General features: G+C 40.7%; 2 protein-coding genes across 2 annotated transcripts in view; both read right to left on the minus strand.

The window, feature by feature from the left end:
- Nucleotides 1–209: 209 nt before the first annotated feature.
- On the minus strand, nucleotides 210–7,490 carry ntng2b (netrin g2b). The gene is made up of 4 exons (XM_058617722.1): nucleotides 7,023–7,490; nucleotides 5,073–5,240; nucleotides 2,567–2,701; nucleotides 210–1,527 (listed from the first exon to the last, which is right to left on the minus strand). Exons 1-4 carry the CDS (start codon nucleotides 7,138–7,140, stop codon nucleotides 1,304–1,306), a joined length of 645 nt encoding a protein of 214 aa, XP_058473705.1. The 5' UTR covers nucleotides 7,141–7,490; the 3' UTR covers nucleotides 210–1,303.
- Nucleotides 7,491–7,724: 234 nt separating this feature from the next.
- LOC131446475 (filaggrin-2-like) overlaps nucleotides 7,725–19,509 on the minus strand; it is a 52,572-nt gene continuing 40,787 nt past the window's right edge. The window contains exons 7-29 of the mRNA XM_058617721.1: nucleotides 17,426–17,650; nucleotides 14,166–14,258; nucleotides 13,983–14,078; nucleotides 13,765–13,869; nucleotides 13,501–13,608; nucleotides 13,268–13,378; nucleotides 12,948–13,031; nucleotides 12,597–12,692; nucleotides 12,387–12,488; nucleotides 11,978–12,100; nucleotides 11,739–11,852; nucleotides 11,408–11,581; nucleotides 11,083–11,190; nucleotides 10,557–10,655; nucleotides 10,298–10,393; nucleotides 9,990–10,085; nucleotides 9,716–9,811; nucleotides 9,487–9,633; nucleotides 9,250–9,369; nucleotides 9,040–9,135; nucleotides 8,564–8,659; nucleotides 8,365–8,475; nucleotides 7,725–8,235 (exon numbers count right to left, since the gene is read on the minus strand). Coding sequence (XP_058473704.1) covers nucleotides 8,036–8,235; nucleotides 8,365–8,475; nucleotides 8,564–8,659; nucleotides 9,040–9,135; nucleotides 9,250–9,369; nucleotides 9,487–9,633; nucleotides 9,716–9,811; nucleotides 9,990–10,085; nucleotides 10,298–10,393; nucleotides 10,557–10,655; nucleotides 11,083–11,190; nucleotides 11,408–11,581; nucleotides 11,739–11,852; nucleotides 11,978–12,100; nucleotides 12,387–12,488; nucleotides 12,597–12,692; nucleotides 12,948–13,031; nucleotides 13,268–13,378; nucleotides 13,501–13,608; nucleotides 13,765–13,869; nucleotides 13,983–14,078; nucleotides 14,166–14,258; nucleotides 17,426–17,650 — 2,696 coding nt within the window. The 3' untranslated portion in view covers nucleotides 7,725–8,035. The remainder of the gene's footprint in view (nucleotides 8,236–8,364; nucleotides 8,476–8,563; nucleotides 8,660–9,039; nucleotides 9,136–9,249; nucleotides 9,370–9,486; nucleotides 9,634–9,715; nucleotides 9,812–9,989; nucleotides 10,086–10,297; nucleotides 10,394–10,556; nucleotides 10,656–11,082; nucleotides 11,191–11,407; nucleotides 11,582–11,738; nucleotides 11,853–11,977; nucleotides 12,101–12,386; nucleotides 12,489–12,596; nucleotides 12,693–12,947; nucleotides 13,032–13,267; nucleotides 13,379–13,500; nucleotides 13,609–13,764; nucleotides 13,870–13,982; nucleotides 14,079–14,165; nucleotides 14,259–17,425; nucleotides 17,651–19,509) is intronic.

The following is a 19,509-nucleotide window of genomic DNA, read 5'->3' on the forward strand; positions in this document are numbered from 1 at the left end:
AGGCTGTTGGATTGCAAGTTGGAATACTCATTGAACGCCATGTCAAAGTGATTGAAATTCATCAAAATGATGATGTAGAGTGATGGCTTGCTTTTCTCCTCTTGCCTGATTTATCCTTCTTTCACCGAGCTGAAACTGAAAATATTAACGACGTGTGATCACGGACTTTGGAGTAATTGGGGGAAAAAAAACAACAAACACAAGGCAAATAACAGTCATATTTACTGCAAGGTTTACACTCAGTGTAATAAAATGCTCTTTTGGAATAGCTGTAAATGCCATTTTTTATAATTTATTGTAACTCCAAACAAAAATAATTTCTACAAAAAATAGTCAAATAATGTCATATAATATTGATACGTGGTTGATATCTTTTCTCTCTTTTCTTTTAGTTAAATTCTCTTAAATTCTGCTTCCTGAATACTGTGTGAAGATTAAATCTCGCTAAGTGTGGCAACAATCACTCATTCCTATAACAACCATAATAGTGACTATTTTTTTTGTAATTCGTAACCCCCTGGATATTATATAATATGTATAATCTCAGCGACTGTTAGTGGGCACGTTAGATACAATGACTGACAATATAATAAAAAAAAATGCAGCAGAAGTAGAATAAATGTAAAATCAAGTCCCATCTTTTTTGAGAAGAAATGAAACCTGGTTAATATACTATATAGGCCTTAGCAACAGGATCAAATGCACCCCCCCGCCTCCTGACCCGTCCATCTTGTTTGTGCGTCTCGTCCTCTCACAGAGTCTGATCACACACATTTGGCCGTCAGTCTAATCAAGGTGACGTTACTAACTCAACCAAGAAAAGAAAACAAAGACAAAAAAGAGAACAGTTCCTCGTGGTTACTACAGCCATTCCCTTTGAAGTGAAACAGTGGTGATTTAAGTGTTTTCTTAATGCTTTTTGGTTTGATGCACATTTCTCCAGCTCAGGAATAAAGGGAACAGTGGTTGGTATAATTTTGCCCCCTTCACCTCTTTTCTCTGAGGCCCTTTTTTTTTCTGTTCATCATACTTCTCACACCTGAGCACACACTCACTATAATAACTGTTCTGTGAGATGTGTGTGTGTGAGTGTGTGTATGTGTGTGTGTGTTTGTGTCTGAAAAGAGATTGGAGATATTGGGTGTTTTGCGTGAGTGTGTGCTCTTTTGCGAGTGCTGCGAGTGTGTGTATTCAACAGGTCCATGACTTAGATGGCCCTACCTAGTCTGGGTCTCCACTTTCCTCACGGACAAACACACACATTATACACACACTCCTTGGTCTGAGGGGCGTTTGTCGTGGCTCAGTGGGGAGATAACGTAGCCAGCAGGTGGGCTAGCAGAGTGCAGAGCAGCAGGCTGGTTGTAGAGAGGCGCGGCGAAGAGGCGGCATTGCAGTCTTTGCCCGCCTCGCAGCGGGAGTGTTGGCACAGTACCCCCTTAAACTCTGGAGGACATATGCACTTCTGGTTCTGATAGCATGTTCCTCCGTTCTGGCACAGGAGCATCTCTTCATCACAAATGTTGGCTGTGAGCAGAGATGAAAGCAGACAGCGCAGCAGAGGGAGAAGTAGTGGGAAAGAGGGAGAGCAAGGGAATCGCAGAAGGAGAGCGAGAAGTTGAGAATGCAGAGGGTGCGGGAGAGTGACAGGCGGCAGAAAGAGATTGTGGGAGTAAAGAGCACAAAGGAGAAAGGAAAATGTACAGCAAAGTGAAAGACAGGTGGGGAAGGAGAGGGAGGGACAATGTTGGTAAAAAAGCATGATGGGGAAACAGTGATACAGGGGAGAATCCAGGGCAGAAAGAACACAGTAGAAAAGAAAGCAGGAGGAAAGAAAGAGATGATAAATTCTCCAGTGTTTGCCTCAGGGACAACAACAACACCTGCCTTTTTTGTTTTTGCAGCCCTTTTCTCTGTCTGTTTTTCTTTAGCCTGCACTTTCTCAGGGTCATGTTGAAATCAGTGTCTGAAGCCCAGCAGAAAATACACAGCACGTGTGATGTGTTAAATAATGATTGTAGGAACAAATAGCATCATTAAAATGCTATAAAAGGCATTAGGAAAAGCGCAGAGGTAGTTGTACTGTGCAGGATACTTGACCTAAAAATGTTCTGAGGGAAAATAGAGGATCAGGCTTCCATGACAAGAAATAATTACATTAGATAACATTTTTTATTACACCAAAGATAATTGGCTCTGCTGAATTGGAGTATTAGGAGTAAGATGTCAAACTCACTGTGCTTCTACAATGTGTCCCATATTGTAAAAAATTAATCGACGTTGAAAATGCATGCCTGCCTGTGGAGGTTTAATTTGTGTGTATGTCTGAGTCAGTTAGTATGTCTAATGCATGGTAGATTGTAAAGGAAGACCATTCCCTGTAATGGGGTTAAGGTGTGACAGGGTCATCAATTAAAGGAGCAGGTGATGCTGCTAATGAGCTACATGATCTATTCCCTCCAGAGTAAAGGAAACACTCAGAGATTTACTCACAAAGGACCTGGAAGGCTACATTTCTTAAACCCTGGATTTTTCGCTCTCTAGAAAAAAAAAGTCTTATACTTACGGTAACAACCTTGCTTCCAGTAGTAGCCCGGCTGACAGTCATCACACTTGGCCCCCGTGGCGCCTTCTTTACATTGGCAGAAGCCTGTACTGTTACACCGGTCATGAACAGAACCCATCTGGTTGCAGTTACATTCTGAAAGAGAGAGAGAGTAAAAATAGATGGCTTTGTTTTAGATATTTGGGGATGTGAGTTATTTGTTGGAACACATTCAGCCAACTGTATTCAGACCAAACATTTGTCTTTGGTGTCTGGGAGCTTCAGAGTTACAAGACTACTGTACATGTGAGGTTTCTCTAAAATGCAGAGAGTTGCCAGTTCACAGTTGGAACTAAGACCGTTTTTAACCCAATTTCTCCCAAATAAGTTGTTTATGTTTCTGCATGGAGTTGTACATATATGTATATATATATATGTGTGTATATATACTACTACTGCAGTAGTCGTTGGTCATGGATCTGAAATGGCAGAACTTTGCTGCATTTGACTGGTGATGAACCACAATTTCTGTCATGCGTTGATGTATGCTGATAGCTCATCTCCATCCAAGATCAAATTCACTTATTCATTTTAAAATGTATTATGAAATATTAAAAACATTGAAATAAACTCCCACAGTCACCGCCAGACAGTTGGTGTTTGTGGATCATTTGCAGTAGTGTCGGGTGTGTAAGTGAACTGCTTAGAGCAAATGTGTGTGTTAAATGTGTGTACAAAATACATTTGTGTTGGAAAGGACATCATTTCTTGCTCTAGGGACATTGCTGTGCCTTGCTTGGTGTATCAGTGTGCTGGCAGATGAGTTAATGAGGCCTTATTTGTGCTGACTCCAAGGCCTAGCCCAATGTGGTCCTCAACCGTGGTGTGTTTACCCTTCAACCCCCTGCAGTTCATCTGCAGATGGATCCAAATCAACACCAGATTTTCGCTCCACAGCTATCTGAACACAGTGACCTCTTACTAGGACATGCCCTTATTAAGGTAGTGAGTTTAAGGAGTATAAGCTATGTAGACGGAGTGTTTATCACCAGTACACACGGTGTGTCTTTGTGTTGGCTCTGTACTCTAGTGGATTGGATTTTAAGCAAGGTTCACATATAAACTTTTAGTTTTAGGCATGCTTGAGGGTGTTTGCATTCATTTTAGTTGGATGGTACTGGACCTCTAATGAACCCAGTATGAGGACAGTTCAGCGAGGCAGCGACATCAAACACCCACAAAGTTTCAAGAAGTCGTGGTAAAAAAGTCCAGCCCTATGGTCTAGGGCAGGGGTCAGCTCCTGCGCAGTGGCTTCTTGTAGCTGCGCAGTGACATTTTGGCTTTAAAAAATATTGTGCCTCCTGCAATTTGAAAATTGCACTATACCATATTGCGATTTCTATACAGTTTCAATTAATTGTTCAGCCCTAACACACACATCCATTTACATTTAAGAAATTGAATTGTTCATTGTACTTGGTTTAATGAACAATTAAGATGGAAAAAAAAAAAATTCAACTGCAATATCTTTTGATGCAACTGTTAAACCAATTCTCTTCTCATTTCTCTGCCCACTAAGTTGTTGGGGTGTGAGGGTGTTGCAGAATGAGGGAGGATTCAAGTAAAGATTTCTTGGCTGGCATATTGGGAGAAAATTATAAAAATCAACACTCATCACAGCAGTCCCTGTGATATGAGAACATCTATTATGAAATGTGTATTGCAGATATATATCATGTTATATGACATGATACAGCAATGATGATAAACTGTAGTTATATTGTGCCGGCGTGGTCAAACCTACATTTGCTATTTATTGGTGTGTAAAAACATGGACGCACCAGGTGCGTGGTAGGGCTGACAAATGGGTGTGTTTTAGCAATGTAATAAACCAATTAGACAGCCATTTCTTTTTAAAGGCAGGTGCATTTGCACATAGGCTGACTGCTGGGACTGCTGGCTGATTTTCTTGTGTGTGAAAGTGAGCAAATACAACATCCTTGTGTAGCAAACGATGTGTGCATGACTGCCCTTCTTAATCAAACCCAAGTTCGTTTGGGGAGGTGTGAATGTGCAAACGACCTCTGATGCGCACCACAGAAGCGAACTCTGATATGCCTAAAAACGTAGGTCTCGGTTCGCTTCCAGTGAACCAAATGCAGGAAGTGGCAAACGCAGGGCACTGTGGGTAAACACAACCATACGTGCGTGTAGAATGATAGCTGGGAGAAATGACTGTTTGCATAAAACAAAATCAAAAACTCTAGACTGAGGATTTAATAAGTGTAAATGCATTTGCTATGGACAGTAACATTATTATTGAGTTTGTCTAAAACAAACAAAAAAAGACATTTGTGTTGCCTCTTTATGGTGGATGTGTAAGTTTCTTTTCAAAGCCCATGTGCAGTTAGTACAGAGCAACATTAGACATTAACAAGCTGTAACACAAGCACGCACACACACACACACACACGCACACACACGACTGCTCTCCACACACACTCTCACTGTCTCCCTGTAGACTGACCGATGCAGACGCTCTCATCATCCAGTTCAGCAGAGGCGTTGCGGAAGTATCCCAGTCTGCAGTGTTGGCAGTTCTGGCCCCTGGTGTTGTGCTTACAGCTGACACATGTGACGATGTTCAGGTAGTCGATGTAGCTGCAGCGGTTGGAGTGGCCGTAGCACTCACAGTCTGCAACAGAACAGACAGATTTCAGCTTGTCTTTGGGAGGAGGAGAGTACCAGCATACATTTCTGTGGCAGGATGTCTTTTCTTTTCTTTTCTTTTTTTTAAGCCGAACGTTCTCATAGGATTTTTTGTAATGAGACACAGAAATGATAAATGACTTTCACTTACACTTATGTCTAAAAGTTAGAGTTATAACTGTCAGCGAACAAATTAATGGCTCTGTGTGTGTTTTATGTCTTGCCTTTCTGACTCTATATTGGTTCAATAAAGACAGACCACTCCCTCTCCATTACTACACTCACAGGTTTGCTGAGTCTGCTTCACTGTGCTGCACTGATTACTGATGGGAATTCCACTATCCTGTGTGTGTGTGTTTGTGTGTTTTCGTGTGTATGTTTGCAGGGGTACGAGAACAGGCGTGTTCATTTTGTCTGGGAATTTAATGACATTACCAGATGAGTGGCTTATATACATAATCATAACCAGGGGAGTTACAGGTGCGTGATCCAGTTCAGCGGTACAGTTTTTTTTTTTACACTGCACCTGCACCTCTCGTTCCCGCATTAACCAGAGAAAAAAGCTTTCTCCTCTCTTCTGTTTGTTCTTCATTTCCAAAGGCTTAGATTCTCTTTCATAATGTGCTGTGCAATCTGTACTTGTGATTAAATTTTCTCTTTGTAATTCTTGAATTAGCTGAGAGGATAGGATTGAAATTCAAGTTTCACTGTACATGCTTTAATAGTCGGGGGAAAAAATAAGATTTCGTCCAAGCATTCACACCCAAAATCCAAAGAAAAGCCCCCCAAGACCTTTGTGTAATTTTCCCTCAGGGAATGAAATAAAAACCTTGAAATCACTTAGCAAAAGATCTGCATTGTGCAGAGGGATGCACCGAGAGGTGGAGGGTTGTTGCTCTACATTCTCACTACGATTATCTTGGCTAAGACTGCTACCTAATTAAGGTTTTATTAAGCTTTAGAAGTTGGCTGCAATCGTGTGCTGCAAGGCATCACTGTCCTCTAAAGAGGCGTTTACCAGGCATGTTTATGCAAATACACATTTAAATGCACATTAAAAAGTCAGAGTTTAGCTGTTTAATCAGCCGTCACATTATTATTTTATTATTGTTTGGTTGATGATGCCAGCTGAAATATTAATGAGCTGGTTTAAAGGAAGCCGGCTCGAGGAGCACCATAAAATGCCTCTCTCAGCACTGAGGGAACCGCGGTAGCAGTGGGGGAAGAACTGCCTAATTAAATATAAATGGCAAATTACTTCACAGACTAGAGAGGCAATGGGACATTGTTCCACAAATTAATGTTACGAGTCAAGATGCTGGTTTATTGGTATTCATCAATTGTGAATTGTTAACGGTGAAAGACAGTTAAAGAGAGCGAGAGAGAGAGTGAGAATGTTTTCCTGCATCAAAGAGTAAGTGAGGTTGGAAGAATAATGACAAACGATACAAACAGTCGTCCTTTTTCAAATCAATAAATGCAAATGTTTATATGAAGTCCAAATACTTACCTTGATCATGTGCATAAAGCAGACACAATAATGGGGGATTAAACAGATGCATAGGGAAAGATGAGCAAAATAAAACACTAACACTAAACATGCAATTAAAGGAATTTTTCCACAGGTTTTATCCTTAAAAGAACAGGCATCTACGCTTTAGTCAAATGGCTAAAAGACTTTCACTCCAGTGATCAGAGGATCTAACGAAGCTTATTTCCTCTATGTATCTATTCTACAGACCACATGCTGCTCATGTGGGCCTCTTACCTTTGAAATCATCATATATGATCCCAAACAACTGTCTGGCCTGAGGCTCTCCTGAGATCAAGAGAGTCAGGAGCCCTTGAGGGATGAAGGAATCTTTGTGTAAGAGTCGTCTGCTCATCACACACTGCACTACATGCACACCTTCACACAGATAGTCACAATTCGTCTGTGAGGAAAGATTAATTGACTCTAAAAAGAACTTTTAAAACAAGGGCTAAAAATAACCAGGCTTGTTTTTCTGCTGAGGACACGTGGAACAGTCAACCTCATGACTACAGAGGAAAATAGCAAAATAACCTACATTCACGTTGCATGATTATGTCAGGCTGTTTTACAAATGAAGGTATTACAAAGACTTTTGACACACGTATTCAAATATAAGTCAGAATGTTTTCCTGTTCACATCTTTGTTTCATATTTTCATACTATTTATAAACAATTGATCAGACAGTGACATCATGAGGGCAGGACTGATTGATTAATTTATTCTGATTAGTTCAGTAATTATTATTATAGTTTTAAAACAAGATGAATTATTACCACAATATAAATTAAATGATTTAGTACCATGCTCAAATGCTAGGACAAGAACCTAAAATAATAATTGTTTCTAACATTTATGTTGTGCAGTTTTTGTTTTGGTGCAGAACATGGAACAATCAAAATGAGACCACTGAAACATCAAAATCACAACGTAAAACAACACAAAATGCTGCCTTTTGTGTTGTTTCAAGTTGTGATTTCGATACAAAACAATACATTTTTCAGTCCTACATGTGAGTATTTAACAATATAACAGTGAGCGCTATTTTAAGGTAGAAATTTCCTTTCTACTCTTCCCATGTCTCCTGCTTAATTTCCTTGTCTGCCCTTCAGTGTCTGTCATTTCTCAGTTAAAAATATGGCACTGCTGTTTGAACCAAATAAAGAATTAGCTTTATAGCTCATGTTGACTGACAGGTTGTCATGTAGTTGAAGAGATACATTTAGAGTCTTTTTTTTATTATGAGGTGCTACTTGTTTAGCCCACAGGGATAATTTATCTTCTGCCTATACTTTTTTTTGTGTAGTATTTCACCATTACCACTACAAACATAAGAGATACCTCTTTTTTCAGCCTTTCTTTTTGCGTGCTCCTCCTCCTCCTCCTTCTCAGATGAGGTGGTTTTATGGCTGTTTGTTTCATGTAAGTGTTCCCCAAAATTGTGGGAGACTGCAAGACCACAAATTAATGACACGGTGAACAAAAATATGAGGTCAATTTATGAGATTTCTACTACTTTTAAAGGGAAATATTTTCACAGCAGATAAACGGTCATATCACTGATAACACTATAGATACCATGTTTGTCTTCATGCCCCTCCCTTGATCTGTGGCTGTGCTCCTGATGGCCGTGTTCAGATGCTTTTTGGCCATGTGTTTCATGTACATGCTCGCCAATATCGTGGGACACTGAAACACCACAATCAACGGCACAATGAGCAAACATGTAAAGTCAAATTTAAGAAAGGGTTTGCCTCAATATTTCCAACAGTGATACCTTTATTTTCAGGCTTTCTTTCCACCCCGTGTCCATGTGAGGTTGTTGCTTTGTGACCATGAGTCTCATGACCGTGGCTCTCAGACTTCTGGGAGACTAACACCACAATTTTGATCAATAATAACAAACAGACACGCTTCTTTCTCAAAGACCTAAACAACAATCAAGAAATGTCTGTTTTGTTCTGTCTAGCAGACTACTTCAGCTATATACCCAGGTAATAATATTCTAAGATGTTAAGATTTTTACTCTATTCCCTAAATTTAACGACTTGGCCACTATGTATGAACAGATGCCGACGCGTGACTTTAGATAAATTACTACTGTTTATTGTAGCCCAGTTTGAATGCTAAAGTTGCCAAATTCAGCTTGTGAGGAATGTTTATCTACTGCATATTTAATAAGGACAGATATACGACGGTGAGTTAATCCGCGAAAAAATAAACAACTTCCACATCTGCATATAAAACAGATACCTTTGTTTTCTTCATGCTTCTCCTCCCTGTGCTCATGAGACGTTGTGATTTTATGGCCATGAGTCTCGTGTACATGACCCTCAGACCTGTGGTGAACTGAAACTTTACAATAATGAGCAACAATTCAAATTTATTTCTGCTCTTCCTACATTTTAGTTTTCAGTGCCCAGTTGCTTTGTAGCACAGTTAGGTTCCTACATATTTCCATACCTGTCATTTCAGGTTTTCTTTCTCTATGCTCCTCCTCTCCGTGCTTATGAGAGGTTGTTGTTGTTGTTGTTGTTTTGTGGCCATGGGTCTCATATTTGTGTCCATCAGCCTTGTGGTGGACTGATACAAAAACAGTCAACAGCATAAGGATCAGGAGATGTAGTTCTGATGTTTCTCACTGTCAGGTGACACTACAGGTAAACTACCATGTGACTGCTAACACTACATATGAGTTACCATGTGTTTCCTCATGCCTCTCCTTCTGTGTCCCTCCACGCTCGAAAAACACAGTCCTGTGATTGTGAGTGTCATGGCCGTGTTCATTTGCAGTTGCTGGTGTGTGGCCATGTGTCTCATGGACGTGTTCGCCAAAATGATGGGACACTGAAACACCACAGTCGTCGACACAATGAGCAAACACATGAGGTTAATTGTACGAGAAGTTTTCCCTCACTAACGGAGATACCTTTCCTCTCAGGCTTTCTTTCCTCCCTGTGCCCATGAGAGGTTGTTGGTCTGTGGCCATGAGTCTCGTGACCGTGTTCCTCAGACTCATGGGAGTCTGAAACACCACAATTTCCATCAGCATAACAGTCAGAAAATCATATCAGGACATGTATATGGGCTTATTTCCCTTATTTCCCAACAACCTAAAGAGTAATCAAGAAATGTCATTTCTTTTCGCACTGCCCTTCAGCTCTATATTCAGACACCTACTACCACTACTGTAAAAACGTTACCTTTCCTTTCAGGTTGTCTCTCCTCCCCGTGCCCATGTGAGGATGTTTCTTTATGACCATGAGTCTTGTGTTCGTTTTCCTCAAACTTATGAAAGACTGTAACACCACAGAAGTCACTTGCATGTGCGCAGGTTCAGCAACCTCAACAAAAGCGCTATGAGACAAAGTTTAGTGCTAAGTGAAGCTTTACTTCTACAGCTTAAATTGACTATGAGGAGACACATTTAAATACTTTACTGGTGCAGCTTTTAAGGACACTACTATTGCTATAAACTGTACTACAATATCCAAGATACTTTTCCATTCACCTGTCACGTGTCTGTCCTCTCTTTCCTCCCCATGCTCAGATGAGGTTGTTTGGTGACCATGTGTCATATGTACATGCTCTTCAGGCTTGTGGGAAACTCCAATTGACATAAGAAGATATTTAGTTAATGTACTTCTTTTGCAGGTTTTAAGTTTACAAAAGCCATTAATTGAGATCTGCCATGTTCATGCTTAATATTTCCTGTTTCTATTGCTGCAGGCAAACTACTGTGCAACTTAAAGAAATACCTGTCCATTTACCTTTGCTTTCTCTATGCGTCTCCTCATGCCTGTCATGTCCGTGCTCAGGTGAGCTTGCGGCTTTGTGGCCATGAATCTCATGCACATGTCCCCCAGACTCTTGGGAGACCGAAATGCCAGAGTTATTAACATAACAATCAGAATCATCAAGCTTACGTGCATTACTTTTTTTTCTCTCACCAAACTAAGTATTTCTAATAAAGCTATCCATTTTCTTTTACTTCATTGTCCTTTTCCCTGTAGCTTTAGTTTCTGACAGGTGGGAAATTAAATCGACTGACAGTTTCTCATGTTGATGAAGAGACAAAATTCAGAAAATGTCTGTTTCCTTTTCTCAAGGGAACATTCTCACTGTACTGTGCCAAATGTAACTCCTGTGGAAGTCCTCAGTTCAATGTGGCTTGTGTTTAATGTAATATGTGCACGTTTTAATGAATTCACACCAGACTTTCACAGCCTGACTAAAGAAAGAGAAAGGACTGTATTAATTCTACCAGATAACTTTACATTCTACGTTTGTTTTCACCTCTTCTGTCTTCATGTGCCGCCTCATGTTTTTCCCCTCCGTGCCCAGATGAGGCTGTGATTTGGTGGCCATGAGTCTCATGTACATGCCCCTCAGACCTCTGGGAGACTGACACAGCGTGATTGTCATGAACACAACAAGAAAAAAAAAGAAAAAAACATCTGAGGTGAATTTTTATTCTCTCCTGCTCCCAGTTGCCAGTTCATTTTTATAGTGGCACATTTTCACTGTAAGCTGCGAGTTTATCTTTGAATAAAAGATATCTACTGCACCGGGGTGAAGACTGCAGTGTATGAAAACATTATCTCTGCTACATTTACGATACCTTTCCTTTCAGCGTGTCTTTCAACCTCATCTGTCTCCTCCTCATGCTTGGAAAATGGTGTCGTTTTGTGGCCATGTATCTCATGTTTGAGGTCATGTGTGTCATGTTTATGGCCAGGTGTCACATGTTTGTGTCCGTGTGGCTCTTGTTCATGTCCCTCAAACACGTGGTGGCCTGAAACACCAATAAATATACTTTGACATATGGAACGAAAGTTTATGCAGAAATTCCTGTTGTTTTTAGGCCCTTTTGACATGGTGACCTAAAGGTGTCACAGTGACTTAGATTATATAAATGTGGAACATTGCCTCCTCTCTTCTAAAGCAGATACCTGTTGTTTTGGCGTTTCTTTCTTTCTCCTCCTCCTGTCTCTCACCGTGCTCTGACAAGGTTGTGGTTCTGTGGCCATGAGTCTCATGCATGAGTTCCTCAAGCTGATGGAGGACTAAAACACCATACCAAGAATGTGGTTTAGCCCATGTAGTTAATGTGTATATTTCCACATCTACACAACAGATACACTACAGGTACAACCAACACTACAGTAGACATTGTACTGCAAAGCGATACCTTTTCTTTCAGTGTTTCTGTTTCTATGCTCCTCTTCCTCCCTCTCCTGTCCTTTCTCCCAGTGCTCAGATGAAGTTGATGTCTTGTGACCATGGTGCCCATGTCCCTCAGACTTGTGGTGGTCTGACACACCAACATTGACATGAAAATCAAACATTTAGAACAACTTGGAACACTTAAACACTTGCTCTATGTCTTTTCTTTCCCCCTCCAACTCAGTCGAGGTCAGTTTCTTAATGAACAATTCTAAAAGAACGATATTGACTAGCGGCGACCAATATGGATTTCTCTCTGGCTGATGTTGATCTTTAGACATTAGAGCATACGGCCGATATGTTTGGCAGTTTCCCCCCCCTCCATCTGATAGGTGGTTTAAGTTTCTACTCTAACTACATATAAAACCGAATACCTGTCATTATTGCTGTGTGGTGGTGCTCCTCTCCATGCTCTGATGAGGTTGCTGTTTTGTGGCCATGAGTTTCAGGAACATGTGCCTCATAATGGTGGGAAACTGGCTCAACATGATTGAACATAAACAACAAAAAGCTCAAATACATTTCTGTCTTTTCTAATTCAATGGTTATTTCACTACAGCTACAACTTAAAGGTGGAGAGATACCTTTCCTCCCTGTATGCGCCCCCTCCTCCCCCCATGTTGCTCCGTGCTCAGACGAGGCTGCTGTCCTGTGACCATGAGTCTCGTGCGTGTGGAGGCCTGACACAACGTGATTGTTAAACTTTTCAAACTCACAAAATAACCAAAGACACCAAATGACCCCATAATCTGTGAATGTGGTTGAAGTATGCAAAGGAAATTAAATTTGATGCCCTTGCTAATTTATCATAATCACCCTAGGGATCATGTAGAGAATTTGTGGTTTTTATATGGTTTTATTTCAAATGTGTTTACTTTTATGGAGAACTACGCCTGAACTACATTGTGTAAATCTATTGCCTCGAGAGAAGGTACCTTCTTTTTCCTCCTTGTGGTCAGATGAGGTTGACGTTTCGTGACCAGGAGTCTCGTGAACATGTTCCTCAGTCTTGTGGTGGTCTGACAGAAATGTTTAATCAGTTTAAAATGCCATTGCAGCAGAACTAAACAAACTTCGAAATATATTTTTTTTACTATTTTTTTCTTCCACCTCAGCCATTTTCTACCAAATTGAGGTCTATAATGGAATTTTACATCACTGAGGGTTCAAGTTTAGCAACAGCTTTAAATAATGCACACAACTACATTATTTAAATTGTAAAAACTACAAGAACACTTCTACCACTACAGAATACCTGTCCTTTCAGCTTGTCTTTCTTTGTGGTCGTGCTTCTCTCCGTGCGTAGATGAGGTGGTTGCTTTGTGGCCATGAGTCTCGTGTACGTGTCCCTCAGAGTTGTGGGAGACTAACTCAACATAATTGTTTAAAGGGCATAAAACTTAAGTTGAATGTTGCTGGTATTTCCATCACTAGAGGATCACTACAGGTAGCTACATCCACAGCAACACAGCACATAGATGGAGATACCTGTCCTGTCAGCTTCTGTATGCTCCCACTTTGTGTCTCTGTGCTCATGTAGAGTTGTAGTTTTGTGGCCATGACTCTCGTGTTCATGTTCTTCAGAGTTGTGGGCAACTGGGAAACACCACAAATCATGCCGTTAAAATAACAAGCAAGAAATTTAGTTTTGTAGAAACGCATGTTCAAACGCCCAACATGTAAACTACACATATGTACTGCAGATCTTTCTACTGTATGTTGTCTTCCACTACAAATAATAATGTAATGTACCTATTTCCTCAGGTTTTCTTTCTCTACCCCTGTCATTGTGTTCAAATGAGGTTGAATGTTTCTCTCCATGAGTGTCATGTCCATGGTGATCAGATTCATGGGACACTGATGGTAAAAAACAAACATATAAGCAAAAATGTAGTTACTTCTTAGAGTATTTGTACCGTTACAATTAACTAGTGTCAGCTACAACTACCACTACAGTACAAAAGAGATACCTTTTCTTTCTTCTTCTTTTAACTCCTCTCCTCTCTCCCCGTGGTCAGACGTGTGTGTAATTTTGTGAGGCTCGTGCTTCTCAAAATCATGGGAGACTGAAACGCCATAACACCATAATTGACATGACGAGTAAATCTCTCAGATTCAATTTGCGAAAGATTGCCACTAATACTACGAGCTACCTCTGCTCTCAGCATTTCCTTCCTCCTCTCCGTGCTCAGACGAGATGGTTGTTTTGTGAAAGTGTGTCTCATGTTCCTCAGACGTGTGAGAGACTGAAACACCATCATAATCAATGAGGTTACAAGAAGAGAAATCGTTCTTTACCATAGTTATTATGTCTTTGCTTCATCCGCCTTTGTTTGGTATTGTTCTTGCTCTGCGCCTTCAGACGTTGTCTGAGAGTTGACTGACAGACAGATGTGTCAGTGCAGAGATAAATATAGACACATTTCTCTCAGTTTTCACTCAAAGCTGTCAGGTTTACCTACTGCATATTTACTGCTCCATAAGTGAACTACAGTATATGAATTACAGTATCCAGTTATTTTTTTCTTCTTCCGCCTCCCTTCTGCGCCTCTGAGCTCAGATGATGATGTCCTTTTGTGACCATGTCTTGAGTCTCATGAGTATATTCCTCAGACTTGTGGGAGACTCTCACACAGTCATCATTAACAGAACAGGCATCATGACATCATATGAGATATCTAACACACTCCTACCTGCAGCAACCTGAATTCTAGGGGCGTAATAATTAGGCTGATACTGCAGTAGGAAAGATTACTGTTCTGATCACCTGCTTCTCTTCCCATCTTTCTCTGCCTTTTCTCTCTCTGTCTCTCTCTGTCAGATAGCAGATTGCTCCATCAGGAGCTGCAGCCCTGGGCTTGGGGAAAAGCTGTGAGAGTAAGAGAGGCTTGAGAAACTCCTTGCTACACTTTCACTGGGTGTGAAAAGAAATGACATGCACTTCCTTTTATCTGCATGTCATGAAATTCTCCTCTTGCTTCTTGGTTCCTGTCCAGGGACAAAGGGGATCTGCGTGCGCTTATATTTGCTACCCCTATTTACCACAAATAATATTACAATCATAATAGTAAAGTAATATCTGCTCATGGGTGTAAGTTTCCATGTTCATTCTGGTGCTACACAGTATGCACAGTGCAAAACACATAAAACCTGCTTTTACCTCATTTATAATTGTCTCAAAGTTTTCCCCTGTCCTTTCCCTGTTCCAGTGAATGTTCCAGGGCTGATTTGAAGTGTTCCCAGCATTAATCTCAGTCAGCTCAGCCCAAACTGTCTGACATCAGACATTAGAAACCTGAGCATTTGGGGTTCCTGTCACTGTACCCTGACCAAAAGAAAGGATGTGGGTGTGTGAGAGAGAAGAATCCTTCTTTTACTTCATTTTTAATTGTCTCCTGCTCAAAGTTTTTCCCTGTCCTTTCTCTGTTTCTGTGAATGTTCCACTTTCCCAGGGGGCTTTCCTCCTTTCCCAGCATCCTTTTGCTTCGCTTTTAGAACAAAAGTGAGCGGGAGTGAACGAAGAAGAGATATAGCTCAGTTTGTCGATCAAGCCTCCTCTACCTACTGCCATTTACTGCAACTCATGCACATTTCTGGAAACTAAAACACCACATTTCTCACTCACAAAAATGCAGATAGCCAATCACACAAAGCGACCACACCGTGTATGTCATCGAGGGGCGAATGATCACCGGACCGTTAGAGAATACAGTGCTGCATGCTTCCATCTGTGTTTCCCCTTGTGGTGTCTGTGCACGGGCGATGTACATCTACAGTTGTTCATCTTCAGAGAGGGGCATCCTGTTCCCCTGCGGAGTGTCCCCCTTCAGGCTACCTCCCGCCCACTCGCTTCTCCTTCATCCCTTCCCCCTTCCAGAGGCTCCAGTGAGACAGGACGCCAGCAGCTGTTCTCACAGCACCCTGAACCATTTCACACGATTGGCATCATGCCATCATTATATCTCATCAAAGTAACCCCTATGTACCTCTACTTGTGTCCGACTTCTTGCATCCCGTACTCCCACTCTCACACACATGTGTCTCTCTCTCACACACACACACAGACACACACACACACACACACACACACACACACACACACACACACACACACACACACACACACAGACACACACATGTGTATACACAGCCTGGCTGGAAAAGCTCTGGAGTGGGAAAGCAGGATTCTGAATAACAGTTGTTTCAAAGGCTGATGTAGCACAGTAGTGAACATAAATGCATTTAATCTCAGTAATCCATGTTGCCTCAGGGGCAGGAGTGATTTGAACTATTCTTGGCATTAATCTCAGTTAGCTCAGCCCAAACCGTCTGACATCAGACATCAGAAAACTGAGCATTCAGGGTTCCCGTGGCTCTACCCTGACCGAGAGAGTGCTGTGTGTGTGAGAGAGAGACAGAGTGAGAGTCTATTTGGTTTAGTAAACCTTGACAGTGATGGAGCTCCTCATCTGCTTCCTTTACTGGCAGAATGGCAGCATGCCTCAACCAGAAGTGACCTGAAATATCATGCGATCGTTTTATTTATATCTCAACATTTCACATATTAATGCTGCCCCCCAAAGGGCGTAGTATTTGTAATGTGCTGCAGTTAGAAGTTAAATTTCAGTCTGTCTCTCCTGTTCTCATATCTTTTCATCGCTCTGATCTGGTGTCTGATCAAATCCTCTTTTTTTTTTGTCTCTGAGTGATGTCAAAATAACGTCAGCTGTAGTCAGACATTCACAAACTCTCCATTACCAGTAGGGCTGTAAGATATAATTGATACACACAAATATAGTGACATTTCAAGACTTGATACTCAATAATCAATTGTTGGATGTGCTGTATTGATATATTGAAAGAATTCCTTGCAGTCATTTTCTGATGGACATTTTTTTATATCGTATTTAAGCCTCAAATGCTAGTTGCCAGCAGGCTTTCACTCACTCCTCATCAAGTGTGTATTATTTATGCATATGACATTGATATTTCACAGCTTTTCTTAAAATGGCGTAATGTGGGTAAAAGGTTGTAATATATTGCCTTGCTCATAGTGTCCCAATATGTCACAATATATCAACTGAACTCTCAGACCTCCATTACCAGTGATCATACACCGCTGCTTTCTCTCTTCCCCCTAAAGCTGCCTCTCACTCGTATTAACAAGATTTCAATGTCCCTCCATAACATGAAAAAGCTTCTCCGACATAGAATATGATTATAGATTGTTCATACGAGCGTGTTAGTGATTTTAACCTCATGAAAATTGTCCATTTCAGACGTGTTTGACACCATAAAAATCATCACACTGACTATAAATGAAAACGATCTCCTGATCCTAAATTAGATTATTCTGTTTCCTGGGGCTTCTAGTCTACATCTACTGCCATCTAGAGCTATAGCTGTGCCTTACCTCCTCTCTGACCATTCTTTGCCTGATTTTCCCCAGTTTTGACCAAAGTTGTGTGATGGTGGTCGGCTGTGACTGGATGGTGATGATGATCAAAAACAACTGCGTGATGTGCGGGCTCCTTAGGGACTGGGTGGGACAGATGTGAGTGTGTGTGGATTGTGTCCGAGGGTGCGGACTCTTCCGGTGTCAAGGCATCTCTGTGCTCCTCTCCTGGAGGGAGAACCTCTGTTGTAAGAAGAAATGTGTCAGGTTGTCCCATGGGTGAGAGTGAGGGTGCAGACAAAGGGCTGGCGGGTAACGCTTTATCTCTAAATGGGGCTGAGCTCTGCGTGATTCTGGTTTCTGCTGGTGGAGGAGCTGGTGTCTGTTGCATGAGTTGCATGAGAACAGAAGATTTTAATGCATTGAGGAATGTGCAGGCTAGGAAATTAGCATAAGAGATGCTGCCTCAGATTGTTTATCCAAAGATTTCCTTTTTTACTTTTTTTCCCTTCAAATGTGCTTGCGCGCACACACACGCACGCACGCACGCACGCAAGTATGCACTTTCACACACACAGAAGTGAGAACACAAAATGAAAGTGTGACTTCACACTGCTGAGATAGGCTAAACTCAAAAGCTGCTCCACAACCCTTTCAGTGCTGGAAGAATATCATTTTTTTTCCTTCTGCACAACACAATGATGCCATGACCCCTGGATCACTCCAGGTGCTTTTGTTTGGATGTTGTTCCTGTCTGTATTCTTTACCTTGGGCTTTTAGTACTTTCCTTTTGTTTTTCTGCTTTTACTTGTTTTTCTGTTTTATTTTGTAGTTTTACTTCCTGTCCTATCTTCCATCCTGATCACTTGACCCGCCCTAATGGGATTAATCTGTGTCTTATTAGTTTCACCTGTGTTTGATTACCACTGCCTCCCTAGTGTGTTTAGTCCCTTTTGCTGTGTTTTTGTCGGTTAATTTTGTTCCTAAGGGTTTTCCAGTCATTGTTCCTTGTGTTTCAAGCCATTTTTCTGCATATGTTTCACTTGTTGCCATTTAATTAACCCTTATTGCTCACACAGCACAGTTCTGTGCCACAGGTGCAGCCTTGGTAATTTGCCATGGGAATAATCTTTAGGCTTCACAAAATGTGTTGTTGATTAAAAGTTATGATACATTTTATATCACATATACATAAAAAAGATGGGAGTAGTGATTATTGTATATCATTTATATAGTTGGTGATAATTTTTAAAAAGTAAAAATTTCATTAGATTGTCCATGTTGTGCTGAAAAAAGGGATATAAGGCACATTGTACATCATTATAGTCTCTGTAAAGAAGCTTTTAAAAATTAAAATATTTTTTTTATTGTCCTGCATTTGGGACTATTGTTAATGTTGTTGTCAAAAAAGATTCACACAATGTTTGTGAATGTGCACTACACACAGTAATTGTGTATGGAGTTTTACTAAATCTAAATCTGATGAAATTAATAATGACAAAATTATGGTAATGTTCATCTTGATTTTCAAAACAGTGATTAATCAGTTACTGATTTATACATTTAGCTTTGCAGAGTGGCAGAATATGAAAAAAATGAATAATATGCACATGATTTTTCAATCTACAAATCTACAATCATTTGGTGGCCACGTTTTTATTCAACCATTAGCTCACAGGAGACAGGTTCTAATCAAACTCCACTTCCAAACAACTGTGACGTATTTTGTACAAATAATTATGTTCACTAACAGACAGCAGGTTATCCACCTACATAGTAAAGTATATATTTATTATTCAACTAGACTGATGGAAAGCAGTGATGGAGAAAGCATCAATCCGGCATAGGAAAGAAGGATATTGCAGCCTTTAATTTCATGCTATCCAATGTTTTTTAAAGCACTACATCATCAATAAAGGCAGCAGTTTACATGTTTTGTTTTCCTGTTTTTAATAAAGATGCACCTACAGGACTGTATTCTAGTACAGTGCAGCTGCTATAGACTGTAAATTAAATTGGAAAGTAGTCTTCTGGTATGAAAAGTAACAAGCGAATAATCATTTTTTGAGGAGTTAATTGGCTCCATCACCAGGCTTTTTCCA

Source organism: Solea solea, chromosome 19 (assembly GCF_958295425.1).
Source record: "Solea solea chromosome 19, fSolSol10.1, whole genome shotgun sequence".
Classification (NCBI taxonomy): domain Eukaryota; kingdom Metazoa; phylum Chordata; class Actinopteri; order Pleuronectiformes; family Soleidae; genus Solea; species Solea solea.